General features: G+C 35.8%; 1 protein-coding gene across 9 annotated transcripts in view; it reads right to left on the bottom strand.

The window, feature by feature from the left end:
- CSNK1G3 (casein kinase 1 gamma 3) overlaps positions 1-15,701 on the bottom strand; it is a 125,402-nt gene that overhangs the window by 14,180 nt on the left and 95,521 nt on the right. For 5 of the 9 annotated variants that reach the window (XM_088838802.1, XM_055430797.2, XM_088838805.1 and 2 more), the window contains 3 exons: positions 13,002-13,097; positions 1,111-1,217; positions 577-600 (listed from right to left, as the gene is read on the bottom strand). In XM_088838802.1, the coding sequence (XP_088694928.1) occupies positions 577-600; positions 1,111-1,217; positions 13,002-13,097 (227 nt within the window). The remainder of the gene's footprint in view (positions 1-576; positions 601-1,110; positions 1,218-13,001; positions 13,098-15,701) is intronic. The other 4 variants (XM_088838807.1, XM_088838808.1, XM_088838806.1 and 1 more) reach the window with 3 other exon arrangements.

Raw genomic sequence — 15,701 nt, 5'->3', positions numbered from 1 at the left:
ATAAATAGTTTAAATTCAGTATTATTGCAACAGATAAGAATATTATTTTTCATATCTGTATTTAGCAGTTACTATTTAGATGAGGATTTTTCATAACACTCTCTTACTATAGTTTATCATGAAATTTAATAATGCATAGTATGTGTATTTAATGGCAATATAATTAGCAAGTGAAGTACTGGTTTAGTGATATTATTGCTAGGTGTATTTAACAATTACAAATAGGAAAAAAAGTTTAACTCAAAAACTTGCCTCTTTTAAAAGCAAATAATGCATCGTGTTACAAAACAAATGCACAAGCACAAGCAAGACTGGTGTATCATCCACTCAATAAAAAGTGCCCCCAAATGTTTCATCCATGTCACTTGAAACAAAAAAGCTGCAGCAGGCAAAAGAGCTCCTCAATTATTTCTTGCTTTTCAGAGTTAATGTAAATGACATAAAGACTTTTGTATGACTTTTACCAATTATAATTTCTATGTTGAAAAGTTTGTTTTTAAAGACACAAACTGGTGCTAAATCTTTGAGATTATAGTCAACGGAGCTATTTCTGCCTGCCTACACTTGAGAACTCACCACATGTTCAACACTTTCTGGCAGCTAAACACAAAAAAAATAGAAGGAAAAAGAGAGAGAGATATCATCAGAAACTGCCCACACTGAAATTATCACATTGTTTTCATGCTTAATTTTTTTCCAAGCAGAATTATTATAATTTTAACAAAAAACAACTAATTTAAAACTAGTATTAATACATGCAGCATACCACAAAATTAATATTTTTATGTTTACAGAAAAAAATATGCCTCTAAAGTATAGCGGTAATTTTCATGCACCAACATTCCTAAAACTAATAAGCTAAAAACATGCTGTTAACTCTAAATAAGAATTTGAGCACAGTTCTTAAATAACTGTTTTTGTATTATTAAAACGTTTACTGAAATAGCACTATTTAAAACTTAGTGGTTAAAACAATTAAATATACCAATTTGTCTTGCATGCACCTATTCCTTGAAAAAAATTTCCTTAAATAATTGCACATGACTGTAAGTCTCAAACATGCACAGTTTAAGGAAAAGAGTGACTAAATCAAGCAAAACCAATACATACTTGGTTTCATCCATCACCTCTACTTCTGTAGGGGCTGTGATGGGTGCGTTTGAACGTCCTGCAGTAGGGTCATCTGTGTTTAATTCTCCATTTGTAGAACTTACAACCTGCAAAAAAGAAAAAGAAAAAAAATATATACATATACACACAAACACAAAGTAATAAGTTATACAATGATAAACATAATTAAAGTATTTAAATTAGAAAGTTAATATGAAGACCACAAAACAATTAGTATGTAGTTGTTCATAACTAAATACACTAACAGGTCTACATTAAAGATAAAGTCATTCAACACTTGCTTTTCAACTTACTTCCTGGTCATCTTGAAATTTCTGTCCTGTCTGCTGTCCTCTGGTTTTTAAGGCTAATTCAATCAGTTCCCTTTCGGGTACCCAGCTCCTTTGGTACTTTGCTACATCATGAATTATTTCCTTTGGAAACTTTAATACTGTTCTTCCAACAGATCCTCCGTTTCAGTCGGTAATCATGCTCAGATCTCACCCTCATTTTTGTCCATTCATTCACCCAGTTTTTCAAGCCCAAAATCTAGGCATCACTGTGATTCCTCTCTTTGACATAAACCATCAGCAGATTATGTTAAATCCACCCTGACACAAACCACAAACCTAACTGGGTCCTCCCCACTCTTAAGATTACTAGAACCGCAGTCCAAAGCACCATTATCTCTTGAATGAAGAAGAGCAAAAACTGATCAACTGGTCAGATTTTATTTGTATCTACCTCCCATTAATGGATTGTCCACACAACAACCAAGATGTTCCTTTAAGATGTAAATTAGGTAACATATAACTCTCTGCTTAAAACTCTTATAATGTCAACTTTATGGTTTCATTTGAAATAAAGATCTATATTCTTCACTCCAATTTACAAAGCCCTGCAGGATCTCAATCCTGTCTACCCATCTGATCTCATACCTTTCCCTTTGTTCATTAGCCTCCGTCCAACATCAAGCTTATTTTCACCTAAGGCTTTGGTATTATCTTTTCTCACTCCCTGGAATTCTCTCCTTGCTTACTGGCTGTTTTCTTATCTTCCAGATTCTCAGAGAATAGGATTTTTTTCAACATATAATCTAGAACTTCTGTGCAGAAACACTCTTATATGTTATACTTCATTTGTAATTCTTTGTATAGCATTTATCAATATTGATGTTTTTCTGATTGACCAGTGTCTTAATACCCACCCCAAACTCCATTAAAATTAAGCTCCATAACAGCAAGAGCTTTCTGTTATTTCCTGAGAGATCTCCTCACTTCTATGTGGCACAGAATAGGCACTCAATAAATATTTGTTGGAATAAATGAATATATGCGTGCATATATGAAAGCTTGAAGCAAGATAAAAATCATAACACTCCCAAATTCTCTTGGTCCAACGAAGTCTCTCTACTGTCCTATCTCTTGTTTTCCTTTAAACTTAATAAAAAACAATCATCTTAATTTACCACTTATATTTTTATAAAATTCCCCATTTATTCTTTAACTCCCCCCAATCTATACTCTGATCCTGTCTGTATCAGAACTCAAATTGAGTTTTTTTTTAAGGTTACCAATAGTTCCTAAAAAGTATGTTAGTAGTCTTTGCTCAGTCTTCATTTGCCTGTACATCTATCACTTGGCACCAGCTAATGACTTTGAAGTGAGATAGAGGAGATTGAAAACCTAGTTCTCCCACTTACCACTATGTGACTCTGGGAAGACACCTTATGTTGCTAAACCTCAGTATTCTCAACTATGAAATTGGAAACAGAAGTTATCTAATAAGGTTGATATGATAGGAAATTAATATATAAAATAGTGACTGGCATATAGTAAGAGTTCAACAAATGGTGGCCATCATTATTACTATCTAACCTCAAGAACAGCTTCAACTATTACCTTTATGAAAAGGATTCCCCAAGCCTAACCATTCACCTACATGGTTAGTTAGCTAGATCAAGTTTGGTACCTCGTTATTTCTAAAACCAAATTTATCATATTCCTTCTTAAGTCTGTTACGTTTCCTATAGTCCCTACTTTTACTAAAGCCCTACCCACTTCCCATACCTCCAGGCTCCAAATCTCAGAATCATTTCTGATGCTTTCTCTACGTGATCTCTTTATGACGTAACAGAAGTCTAAGTATCAGAGTTGACAGGTGACTAGTAGACTTAACACTTCCATTTACAGAGGCCGGTATTTCTAAAATTTAAATTCCAGGCTTCCGTGGTGGCTCAGTGGTAAAGAATCCACCTGCCAAAGCAGAAGATATGGGTCCAGTCCTTGATCCCAGGAAAATCCCACATGCTGTTGAGCAACTAATCCCATGTGCCACAACTATTGAGTCTGTGCTCCAGAGCCTGGGAGCTGCAACTACTGAGCCCCATGTGCTGCAACCACTGAAGCTCAGGCACCCTGGAGCCCATAATGAGCAACAAGAGAAACCACCTCCCTCGCACCACAACTAGAGTAGCCACTGCATGCTGCAACTAGATAAAAGCCCACGTACCAACGAAGACCCAGCACAGCCAAAAATATTAGATGAAGTTATATATAAAAAGTTTAAGTTCCAAAAGGCAACAACCACTGTTGTAGGAACTTGGAATACCAGAATAAACAATACAGAAACACATCCCCGTCCTTTCAGTCTTAACAGCCAGTGCAGAGAAACAGGCCCTCGCCCCCCAACTCAAGGAAGACAACCAGAAATCAATCAATGTATCTAGACTAGGTCATGATTGATACAAGTTCCATTTCCTATAGCCTATATGGAATAAGTACTTAAGAAATGAGCGCTGCATTTGTTCCTTCAGCTGAAAACACACAGCTGCCTTGATCCTCTTTAAGGGTAATTCAATGGGAGGAATATTCCTAAGTCACCCTCTCAGCTTCTGGGGCAACTGCTTCCTCCTTGCTGTCATTCTGTTGAGCACTGTAGTTCTAAGCCAATTTTCTCTCTTTCTGAAAATGTGAAAAGATACTTATTTGTTCTAATTGCTGAATATAACCGGGTTATTTTTAAAATGTCAGAGCCTCTACCTTGAACTGGAAAGAAGCTAAAAAGCATAATTCTTATCCCATACTTTTCTATTCTCCATCACTTTTAACTAGCAGAGTGTCTTGCGTGTAGTAGATAACTAACAGTTTAATAAACTATTTCCATTTTTATTTCCTTAACATGACAGTCAACAGGTTTCTTCCCATCCCCCCGCCTTTTTGTTCAATGGCCCTACATAGTTGGAAGGACACTCCTTACCCCATCAACTTATAGGCAGTTCCTCTGACGTTTCTTCCCTTTCTTAAGCAGCATAAATGAAAATTTGAAATGCCAGTACTCTAAATTTCCAGCAACAGTACCTATACATGCATTATATAATCTATTTCATTTCATATAATTTCATTACAAAGTTATATCAGACTGCAATAAATTTTATTTTAGTGAAATGTTTCAAATTTCATTCTACATGGTTGATCAGAACCAGATTAAAAAGAAGTTAACATCTGACTTTATAAAAATTTTAATGTAATTTTTCCTGGGCTCCCCAGATTCCCTAACCCTCTGAGTAAAAGCCAATAGCCCAGGGTCAGAATACAATGTGGTAACAGAGTTCTGTTAAGCTGACCCACTTAACAGCAATGACCTATGAGTGAATCAGGCATTAAAATTGTTTCCACTTAAGAAAACCAGTGGTCTTCTCTAAACAGATTTTACAAGAACAAAAGACATGATATTATAAACAATGTGTCAATATCTTCTTGGAAAACAAAGGCAATCGATCAAACAAAATTATTTTTGTAAGCCAAATTTTGAGGAATGATTCCACTTAGGTGACATTTCTAGAATGATAATTCAAACTAGAACATAAGAATCTCTACAATATTAGTGTTTATCAGGCTAGTTTCTTCAGAGGATGAGATGACTGGATGGCATCACCGACTCAATGAACGAGTTTGAGCAAACCCCCGGAGATAGGGAAGGATAGAGGAGACTGGCGTGCTGCAGTCCACAGGGTCGCAAAGAGTCAGACATGACAAAGCGACTGCTGCTGCTGCTAAGTCGCTTCAGTCGTGTCCGACTCTGTGCGACCCCACAGACGACAGCCGACCAGGCTCTGCCGTCCCTGGGATTCTCCAGGCAAGAACACCAGAGTGGGTTGCCATTTCCTTCTCCAGACAAAGCGACTAAACAACAACAAATCTAAAAATCACAAATGCTTTGAGGTTTGACATTTCAAAAAAAAATTCAGCTATTTTATAGGATTTTTGTTGTTGCTGTTCTTCTTCTTAAAGAAATTTTCACTGTTACTCCCACTTGAAAGAAACTGAGTGTAATTCTCATTTTAAGAGGTTTAAAAAAAGGTAACTAGGCTACAGTTTTACCCTCACAATATCAGAGTTAAAGGGGAGGCGGTGGGCAAACAGCCTGTAGCTAAGCGAGGGTGAAAAATAATGGTTCATTTAACGCCTGCCTGCCCCATCTGATTCCAAAAGAAATCATTATCATAGACGAGTACAAAGACAACACATCTTTGTACTCAAGGACGTTAAAAGGCCAATTATTTTAGTTTCCGAACAGAATGAATTCAAATTCGTTATACTACTATCTTCCTAATTTCTATTTGAAGTTTTGAGAGCATGTTATCAAATGCTCAGTAGAGGTACAATATATTAATGAACTAAATCTTCATCTAGCCAAAAAATTAGAAAAATTAAAACACCATATATTTTACTTAAGACACTCAGCTTTTTCTAGAGGCATTTATAAGAAAGCACATTAGTAAATGAGATACAGTTAAAAGAGTAATTTTCAAAGAGTTTACTAGACCTCTACTAGGGTTCAACATGACTGTATGAAACCAGCTTTCTAACATATTCTAAAAGCTATAGAAATATAATTAATATTCCAACTGATGACCCAAAGGCCCAGTGACTTTCTCAGTGACTTTCAACAAAGAGAAACCGAAATAGATTCTCTATTAGATCTCTAAGTGATCCAATGTTCACTTAGACTTAACAGCACTCTATTCTTTGAGTATTCCAGTCTTTCAAGATGTTACTGCAAATGATACTGGAAAAGTGTTAAATTCCTTAACATGAGATATGTTTTTCTTTCATTTCCTGATGGCTGAGACAATAAAGAATCTGCCTGCAATGCAGGAGACCCGGGATCAATCCCTGGGTCAGGAAGATCCCCTGGAGAAGGGAATGGCAGCCCACTTCAGGATTGTCGCCTGGAGAATTCCATGGACAAAGGAGACTGGCAGGCAGTAGTCAATGGGGTCGCAAAGAGTCAGACATGACTGAGCAACTTCACTTTCAATGTTCCGACGACCAGCCCTTTGCTGCAAAGCTCCTATATATCCGAGCTCTCCCCTGCCCTTCCTCGGAGCAGTTCTTAGATACTGCCTCCAGGCTTGAAGTCCTGAAAATTCCCACTGAACAAAACACAACTCTCAAGTTTTAGATTGTGAATATATTTTTTAGTCAACAAAATCCCAACCATTCAAAAAGTCTCCTGCCTCTTGTTTTGGGTAGAGCAACCTCAGTTTACACTATATTCTCTTTCCTACCATAGTAGCTATTAAAATCTTTCTTTACTGACAGAAAAGAAAAAAAAAAGAGTATCAAAACAAATGTGTAATGCTGATTTATCCCAATTGTAACTAAACAAGGGATTTCCTAAACTAAAATTAAAAAAAAAAAAAAGAGGAACTGGAAATTATTTATGTAATAAAGGCATTTAACTTCTCTCTTCCACAAACCTCTCTTTTCCAGACTTTAGTACACCCCCAACAAATAAAAGAGACAACTGTTGTAGACATTCAATCTTTTTTTCCTTGTTAGGACCTCAGTATTTTCAAAGATTTGATGAAGAAAACTAAAATTGGTTATCTGAAATATTTTGAAAGGCTTGCATTAACAATTAGCATAAAGGAGAACTGACTCAGATATGACATCTATTACTCCTCTGACTTTTAACCACATGTTTTCTTATCATTTCAAGATATGTTTGTCTGATTCTTTTTCTGTTATCATCACCTGTATCTGCATTTCTGAAGTGATAATAACTAAAGTATCAGACTGTTTATTATAACAATATTTTTCTTTCACTTCATCAACAGTGCCTGGCTGTAAAACACATCTGCACCACTTGTGATTCTGCCCTTTCTCCCCAGTGTCACATGGTTCCTCACATGAAAAAAGAAAGGCTGGACAGGCAGAGGAGCTTTCCAACAATCAGAAGGTATGCCACACCAAGTAAAATCGTTCTTTGAGTAGTGCCCTTAACAGCCGTCTTCTTCCCTCTGCTTGCCATGACCTCTTAGCTTTTACAGATCAGATGTTTAGTTAGCATAGAGCTCCATGACTATGTTACAGTGAAAAGTTCAACACAGTGGAATTAGAGACTAGTACTATCTGCTGTCAGTGATACATTTTAAAACCTCATTTTGGAAATCCTGACTTGCCAGGAGGAAACCTATCAAAAAGTGATAACTGATTCCTCCCCTTCCCTCAATGCTCAAACCCAATTAAACTGTATCTTCTATCTTTCAAGTCCTTTTTTCTTCATCTCCACTACCCATCAACTCTCCTCAACTGTGGACTTTTGAGAGTTGTGGTCCTGCCTTAGACTTGTCTCCCTTCCATCTGGTCTCAAGCAAAAGTATCTCTGTAAATGCTAATCAGTTCAGTTCAGTACAGTTCAGTCGCTCAGTTGTGTCCAACTTTTTGCGACCCCATGAATCACAGCAAGCCAGGCCTCCCTGTCCATCACCAACTCCTGGAGTTCACTCAAACTCACCTCCATTGAGTCAGTGATACCATCCAGCCATCTCATTCTCTATCGTCCCCTTCTCCTCCTGCCCCCAATCCCTCCCAGCATCAGAGTCTTTTCCAATGAGTCAACTCTTCCCATGAGGTGGTCTAAGTATTGGAGCTTCAGCTTTAGCATCAGCCCTTCCAATGAACACCCAGGACTGATCTCCTTTAGAATGGACTGGTTGTATCTCCTTGCAGTCCAAGGGACTCTCAAGAGTCTTCTCCAGCACCACACTTCAAAAGCATCAATTCTTCGGCAATCAGCTTTCTTCACAGTCCAACTCTCACATCCATACATGACCACTGGATAAACCATAGCCTTGACTAGATGGACCTTGGTTGGCAAAGTAATGTTTCTGCTTTTTAATATGCTATCTAGGTTGGTCATAGCTTTCCTTCCAAGGAGTAAACGTCTTTTAATTTCAAGGCTGCAATCAGAATCAGCAGTGATTTTGGAGCCCAAAAAAATAAAGTCTGACACTATTTCCATTGTTTCCCATCTATTTCCCATGAAGTGATGGGACTGGATGCCGTGATCTTAGTTTTCTGGATGTTGAGCTTCAAGCCAACGTTTTCACTCTCCTCTTTCACTTTCATCAAGAGGCTCTTTCGTTCCTCTTCACTTTCTGCCATAAGGATGGTGTCATCTGCATATCTGAGGTTTTTGACATTTCTCCCGGCAATCTTGATTCCAGCCTGTGCTTCTTCCAGCCCAGCGTTTCTCATGATGTACTCTGCATAGAAGTTAAATAAGCAGGGAGACAATATACAGCCTTGACGTACTTCTTTTCCTATTTGGAACCAGTCTCTTGTTCCATGTCCAGTTCTAACTGTTGCTTCCTGACCTGCATACAGGTTTCTCAAGAGGCCGGTCAGGTGGTCTGGTATTCCCATCTCTTTCAGAATGTTCCACAGTTTATTGTGATCCACACAGTCAAAGGCTTTGGCATAGTCAATGAAGCAGAAATAGATGTTTTTCTGGAACTCTCTTGCTTTTTCCATGATCCAGCAGAAGTTGGCAATTTGATCTCTGGTGCCTCTGCCTTTTCTAAAACCAGGTTGAACATCTGGGAGTTCACAGTTCATGTATTGCTAAAGCCTGGCTTGGATAATTTTGAGCATGACTTTACTAGTGTGTGAGATGACTGCAACTGTGCGGTAGTTTGAGCATTCTTTGGCATTGCCTTTCTCTGGGATTGGAATGAAGACTGACCTTTTCCAGTCCTGTGGCCACTGTTGAGTTTCCCAAATTTGCTGGCATATTGAGTGCAGCACTTTCACAGCATCACCTTTCAGGATTTTGAATTAGCTCAACTGGAATTAAATCACCTCCACTAGCTTTGTTCGTAGTGATGCTTTCTAAGGCCCACTTGACTTCACATTCCAAGATGTCTGGCTCTAGGTCAGTGATCACGCCATCGTGATTATCTTGGTCATGAAGATCTTTTTTGTACAGTTCTTCTGTGTATTCTAATCAAGTTACTTCTGATTCTCTTTATGCCTACCCAATACCCTTAGATCAAAACCTGAATTTAATAACAAAACTTTCAGGTCTTCACAATTCCCCGCCTGTCTGCCTGTCAGGCTCATTTCTCAGTACACAGTAGCTTGACGGAACTGCATTTAACTCCTCAATCTGTCCCTCTCTCCTCCACAGCCTTACACACAGTTTTCTCTGCCTGATACACTCCTCTCTTCACCCCTTCTACCTTCTTCAGACGCTAAGTCCTACTGATTCTTCACTTTGAAAACATGTGAAAAAATAGAGTATAAGTAATATTTTTTTCAGGAAACTTTAACTTGCTAAATCCAAGTTAGGTGCTTTTCCTACATATTCTCATAACACCCTGCACTTTCTCCATTTATCATATCACCTGTTTATTAGCTCTTTAAATTAACTGAAAGCTCCATGGGGACAGACACCATATCTGTTATTCTCTCCTTTATTCAAAGAACCTACCAGCACAGTGCCAAGCACCTGGTAGACATTTATATGTATGTGCTGAATAATGAATAGCCAAGAAACTGAAAGTGGTAGGGCTAGGCTTCTCAACCATACTTATTACCAGTAATTCACAGAGAAGCAGGCGGGGACACACTTGTACCCCTAGGAAATTTTCCAAATCACACACAAGCCAAGAACAGATTGAAAATACAGACTTCAAGATATCTAAATATTATTCTTAATCTCTGAAGTGGGGAAAGTTTATCAAATAGATGGCATTATCCTTCTGATGAGTAAATTAACTGAAGAAACAGAATAAAATTAGATAAATCCCATTTCACAATGCATTCTTTTGGCTACATCTCTATACTTCACTTTTTAGAGATGGATAAAAATACTAGTCAAGCTTCTTAATTTGCCAAAGCAATAGATGATTCTACTCTTTAGTACTTCTTTAGCTCCAGACTCTATACTAAATACTTTTTTTAAAAGTTCTCACAAAACCATGAATAAAACTATTATTAATATCCCCATGTTACTGATGAATAATCTAAGACACGAAATTTGAAATTATGCTGCTAACCACAATTAAATCAACTTGGTAACCTATATACCTGACCTATAATATATATATAATAATTCTGAAAAGATAAGGAGTTCAAATATAGACTCCAAGGGGTATATGTGAAATAGTGAGTGAAGATTTTTCTATAAGTCAAAAAGGCAAGAGGTGTTCCTATACATTTTATTACCAGATAGCAATCTATTTATTTTGTAAATGTATTTCCTGAAAACTATTCGATGATATGCCCTTAGTATTTGTTGAGGAAAACTTTGTAATTGCCATGTAAGATCTTGTCGCTCAGTCGTGTCCGACTCGTTGCAACCCTATGGACAGTCCATGGAATTCTCCAGGCCAGAATACTGGAGTGGGTAGCTGTTCCCTTCGCCAGGGGATCTTCCCAACTCAGGGATCAAACCCAGGTCTCCCACACCTTGCAAAGCCAGTGACTGAAACTTTGTCCAACAGGTGGTTTAACAACCATGGAACAAAGAACCTCAAGGCAAATTCTTGTCATACTTGTTAGTAAAAAGATCTTTCTCTTTATATCTTCCCTTTGTCAAATGATGAGAATGAAAAAAACACACTGCTTTCCCTTCTTCCTTCATTCAAAGTAAAATATAATATTCAATTATTGGAATAATCATATTAGCTCAGATCAAGATACCTTTACTTCCTCTCACTACTATTAATTTTTAAACTACCACTTCATTAGTCCAATTATGCCAGTGTCATAACTTTTTAAATTTTTAATTATACATAAATTCAACATTTTGGGATGGAGCAAGATTCACGCATGATCTTACTACGCTGCTAGCAAATTTTTCATGACAGTAAAACTACCTTAATGTTCATCACATCAAGTTAATTCAGGAAGTAACTGAAAAATAGTGTAAAAATTGACTCACTTATGTATTTACCAGAATAGTAAAGTGACCACTTACTAAATATTAGAATGAAGTCAGATGCAATCTTTATAAGGCAGAAAAGTTTTAAAGAGACAAGAAATAAGCAGATTTAAAACATATCTTTGAGAATATGTGAAAAAATAGAATAAAATACTGGAATGATTAGCCAACAATGAAACTCATTCACCCTTTGACAGTCCAAAGAGATCCCATGAGCCATCTTTGGGAATTCTACAAAGTGGGAAAAAAAAAAAACTATTGATAAATTTGTAGCATTGGTACAGAAGTGGTAGGAAAGCTTTCTAACAGTATCTTAATTGTTATAAATTTCCCTGAACCCTGAGCAAGACACTTGCTATAAAAACATACAACACTTAGAAACACATAAATGTATACAGATACATACACAATCCAGCTTGTGTTTATGCAAATTGAACATAATTTCCTCAATTAACTTTTCCAATGATATGAATTCAGATCACAAAAAAGTTTTACCTCTCAGGCTCCCTTGCCTCTGAATCGCTCACTCCAAAATTTGACAGCACTATTCAAATTCTTCTGTTAATACATGACTGAAAGTTCCACAGACTACAAAATTCTATAAAAGTTGGTTTCACAATTTAAACTACCTCTAAAATCTAAAGGTGGGAAAAACATGATAACTCCTAAGATTTAATTAAGAATTGGCTTTTTCAGAGTTCAAATCAAGACAGAATAAAATCCAAGCATAGATTCAGATTAATAGGTATGAAGAAAAATATAAATTTGGTAAAATATAACAGAAAATTGTTCAAGTCGAAATATGTGGAGAAAAAAAAATCAAAAATAGGTTTTAAACTGAAATGGATTGAGAGAACATTTCTCATCTCAAGTACTTTGAGCCAGCATTCAGATTATCTTAAACTGACATTTTTAAAAGAAATAAGAGACTCGGTAATCTTTTCCTATTTTTATAATATATATAAAAGACTAAAATTTAGGGGGGCATTTAAGGGAAGAATATATTAGCTATCTCTAAATGTATAGAAAAGGGGGGAAAAGGAACACATCAAAAAAATAAGGGATAACTTTAATTTTTTGTAAATATCCAGAAAATAGAGGGAAATGTTTTATAAATATCTGTTCTTGAAATTATTTTCTCCATGTTATACTTTATCCAAATAAAACAAAATATGTCATTGTAAAACTGGGGTCATATTTATTTGACCAATTAATCAGAAAATACATTCTAAGGACTGAGAATGAAAATATTAGATAACTGCTTAACTAAGTTTAAAGGAAGCAAAATAATGAAAGGATAAGATTTAAAAATGTTCTATTACTTAAAGCATTAAAAAAGACTGAACTTATTACTAGACAAGTTTAACAGATAGTTCAAGTAATACATTTTGTTTTTCTAACCTGTTCTGAGTACAACTTACTTAAATACTGTTGCATGTGCTTGCAAAAATGAACAAAGGCAAAATCTTAGCATCCCTTAGGTGGTCTTACTAGACCATGTTAATTTTTCTTTTTTGGTTAAATTCAAAGGAATAGAATTATGGAGAGTTCAGCAACAAGTCTTTCATTAGGATAAGAAATCATGCCATGAGTTCCAAAAAGGGTTAGTTGTATAAATCTGGGAAATAATCACTCATGCAAAAATCAGAAAATACCTGTACCGAGCCACCATGTCTGTCTGCTGCAAGGTGAGCTCTCAAATGATGGGGATTTGCCTGCTGGGAGTCCCAAGCTGCCCTGTGGTCTGTCGACTGCCATTTATTTAATGCATGTGGCATGCATGGAAGAAGAGAAACCCAAAATGTTAAACATCGCATCCTTATAATATAGAAAACAAATGTATAAAAGGAAATTTTAAAAACCCTTACTATTCTGAGTCACAGATGCAGCTATCTTTGCATAGTGAATGTGGAGAGATTTCAATGAAAATACTACAATTATGTAATGATCAACCACAAAAATAAAATAGCACCACAGAATTTTAGAAGTGAAAGGACTTTAGATATCATAGACTCCACTCTCTAATTTTATAAATAAAGTTAACAAAAACTAGAGAGGTAAAAATGACGTGGTCAAGAAAACACTCCATAAACCATGAAATGTTCTAAAAAGCCATCCATTGTATTTTCTTACAGTTGAGATCCCCACTGGTTTTCTGATAAGAAACTACTTCCAGCAACGTTTTAAAAAAAAAAAAAAGATATTACTTAAACAGCTACACTTAAGGTCTCAGAAAACATAAAAAATTTTCTCTTCTTGTTTGGTATCCTGTTTCTCACTGTGAGGATAATACAAGAAAACAGAAACGTTCTTTGAAAAATAAGAACTGCTATACAGAATACCAAGAGGATATGACAAACAAATTTTTTAAGTGACAATCTTACATATATGAATCCCTCTGCTTCCTTCATCTATTTTTTTCATCTGGCTCAAATTAAGAGACCTATTTCCATGAAACAGGCTGATAATTCTTAAAGATTTTAGATGACCTGGCAAGCCTGTACGGCAATAACCACAAACTAAATAATAATCTACTAAAAGAACTGAGCAATGGCTTAATAGGGAGCAATTTCTATGTTTCAGGAAAATGTGGACAGTATTAGATGGGGAAGGAATACAATATTTAAGTTTCTATCACATGTTTGGTTCTGCATTGGCTGCTCTATATGTGTTATCTCATTTTTGAGACAGAAAGTATTATCCTCATTTTACTGATGAAGACACTAAGACATTAAATACTTCTCTCACATCACCGAAGTAGCAAATAGTACACCTGGGATTCAAACTGAGAGCCTACTATTTTCCCAATATTACTACCTAGCTCACTACCACAATTACATTATGTTCTAGAGACTTCAGGGCTCTTTTCTTTCTTTTTCAACTATAAGGAAAATCTTGCCACAAAGTGTCACGTACACCGGGCTATATGCAGACTATCAGTGGCCAGAGTAACCCATTAGGGGAAGAGATGTTAAAATCAAGTAGACACAAAGAATAAATGTTCTGGCACTAAGATTCCTAAATTAAATTGTACAATACAAAACTACATACTCTGTGGCATAAAATCTGTCATCAAAACAATTATAACAATTCTAATGAGCCTTCATTAAATCCTCCAAATTTATCACCAGAATTCAGCTGACTTGTAGGTTAAAGTGAAATAAATTAGATGACACCATGGGACAGCAGGCAACATTTGGGAATCATGGATTTTTTAAGAAGATACCAAAAGCTATGCAACCTCTCCTCAAAATAAACATTTGCATCCACCCAACATTTCCTGTAAAATTTCTGGATCCCCTGAACTTCAACCATTGACTCTAAGTTAAAACTATTTATCTGGGGATATTACAAAGGTTTCAGACATTTAAAGAATTAACCTTTCTTCTTTGAGGATATGAACTGTGGGTTTATCACACAACTTAAGCTGTTTACTGCAGCACAGATAGTTAAGAAATTTTTTTCTAGATATACAATGTTTCTATCACGATAAGAATCTACATATCTAATTCAATATACAAGCTATCTCAAAGGATTTCCTGAAAAAAATAAACTGACTCCCTACATTTATTGCAAGGACTACATCAACAAAACATGGTTCCCACCCTCAGTGATCTAGCAATGAGCTAGCAAGACATATCTGAAACAGGTAGAAAGTTAAAACTTTAAAATATTTATTTCAAGAATAATTTAATTCAACAATAAAAGAAGAGTTTCATTTATTACAATACTTAATAGCTCAAGTAGAGGTCCTCAAAGAACATGAACCAATGGTCTTGTTCCACATACATTTGAGAAGTTAACTGATTTATAAAACATATACTCCAAGTCTTCACTTCTCCCATTTCTTTCCATATACAGCATCCTATCAGAGTACTCAAGCTATCAATGTCTTTCAATTTATACCGGAAGTAATTTATATATAAGACCCTTTACTGCCCAGTTTTTCTAAGGCAAAATTATAAAACTAATCTTATTCTCTATACTTTAAAGCATAAAATTATAAATACTTCCTAAATGTAGCATTTTATTTGACTATGATTTTTAGTAAGTTGTGTTTCTTCTTTGGTGTCATTTTTTTAAACCTCACCTCAAACCTGATGGAATACAAAATAGATAGCACACCACCCCTCTCCAAAAAGGGTTATAACTGAAAATTCTAAAGATACTGTTTAATTCAAGGTCAAAGCAAAAATTCTGTGTCAAAAATGGATTCAGTAAGGTTTCTTTATATAAAAAAGACGAGTGAAAATGTTGCTCAAAAATTCAACAGCTTCCAATTTATCTTACCCAGAAAATACAACTCTTCAATGAATCTTCTATATCTTGTCTTGAACCTGCTCTCTGCTCCAAAC

The sequence above is a fragment of the Moschus berezovskii genome, chromosome 8 (assembly GCF_049115385.1).
Source record: "Moschus berezovskii isolate FMDL1 chromosome 8, NW_MosBer_1.0, whole genome shotgun sequence".
NCBI classification, from domain to species: Eukaryota; Metazoa; Chordata; class Mammalia; order Artiodactyla; family Moschidae; genus Moschus; species Moschus berezovskii.
This window is presented reverse-complemented; position numbering and strand designations above follow the sequence as displayed.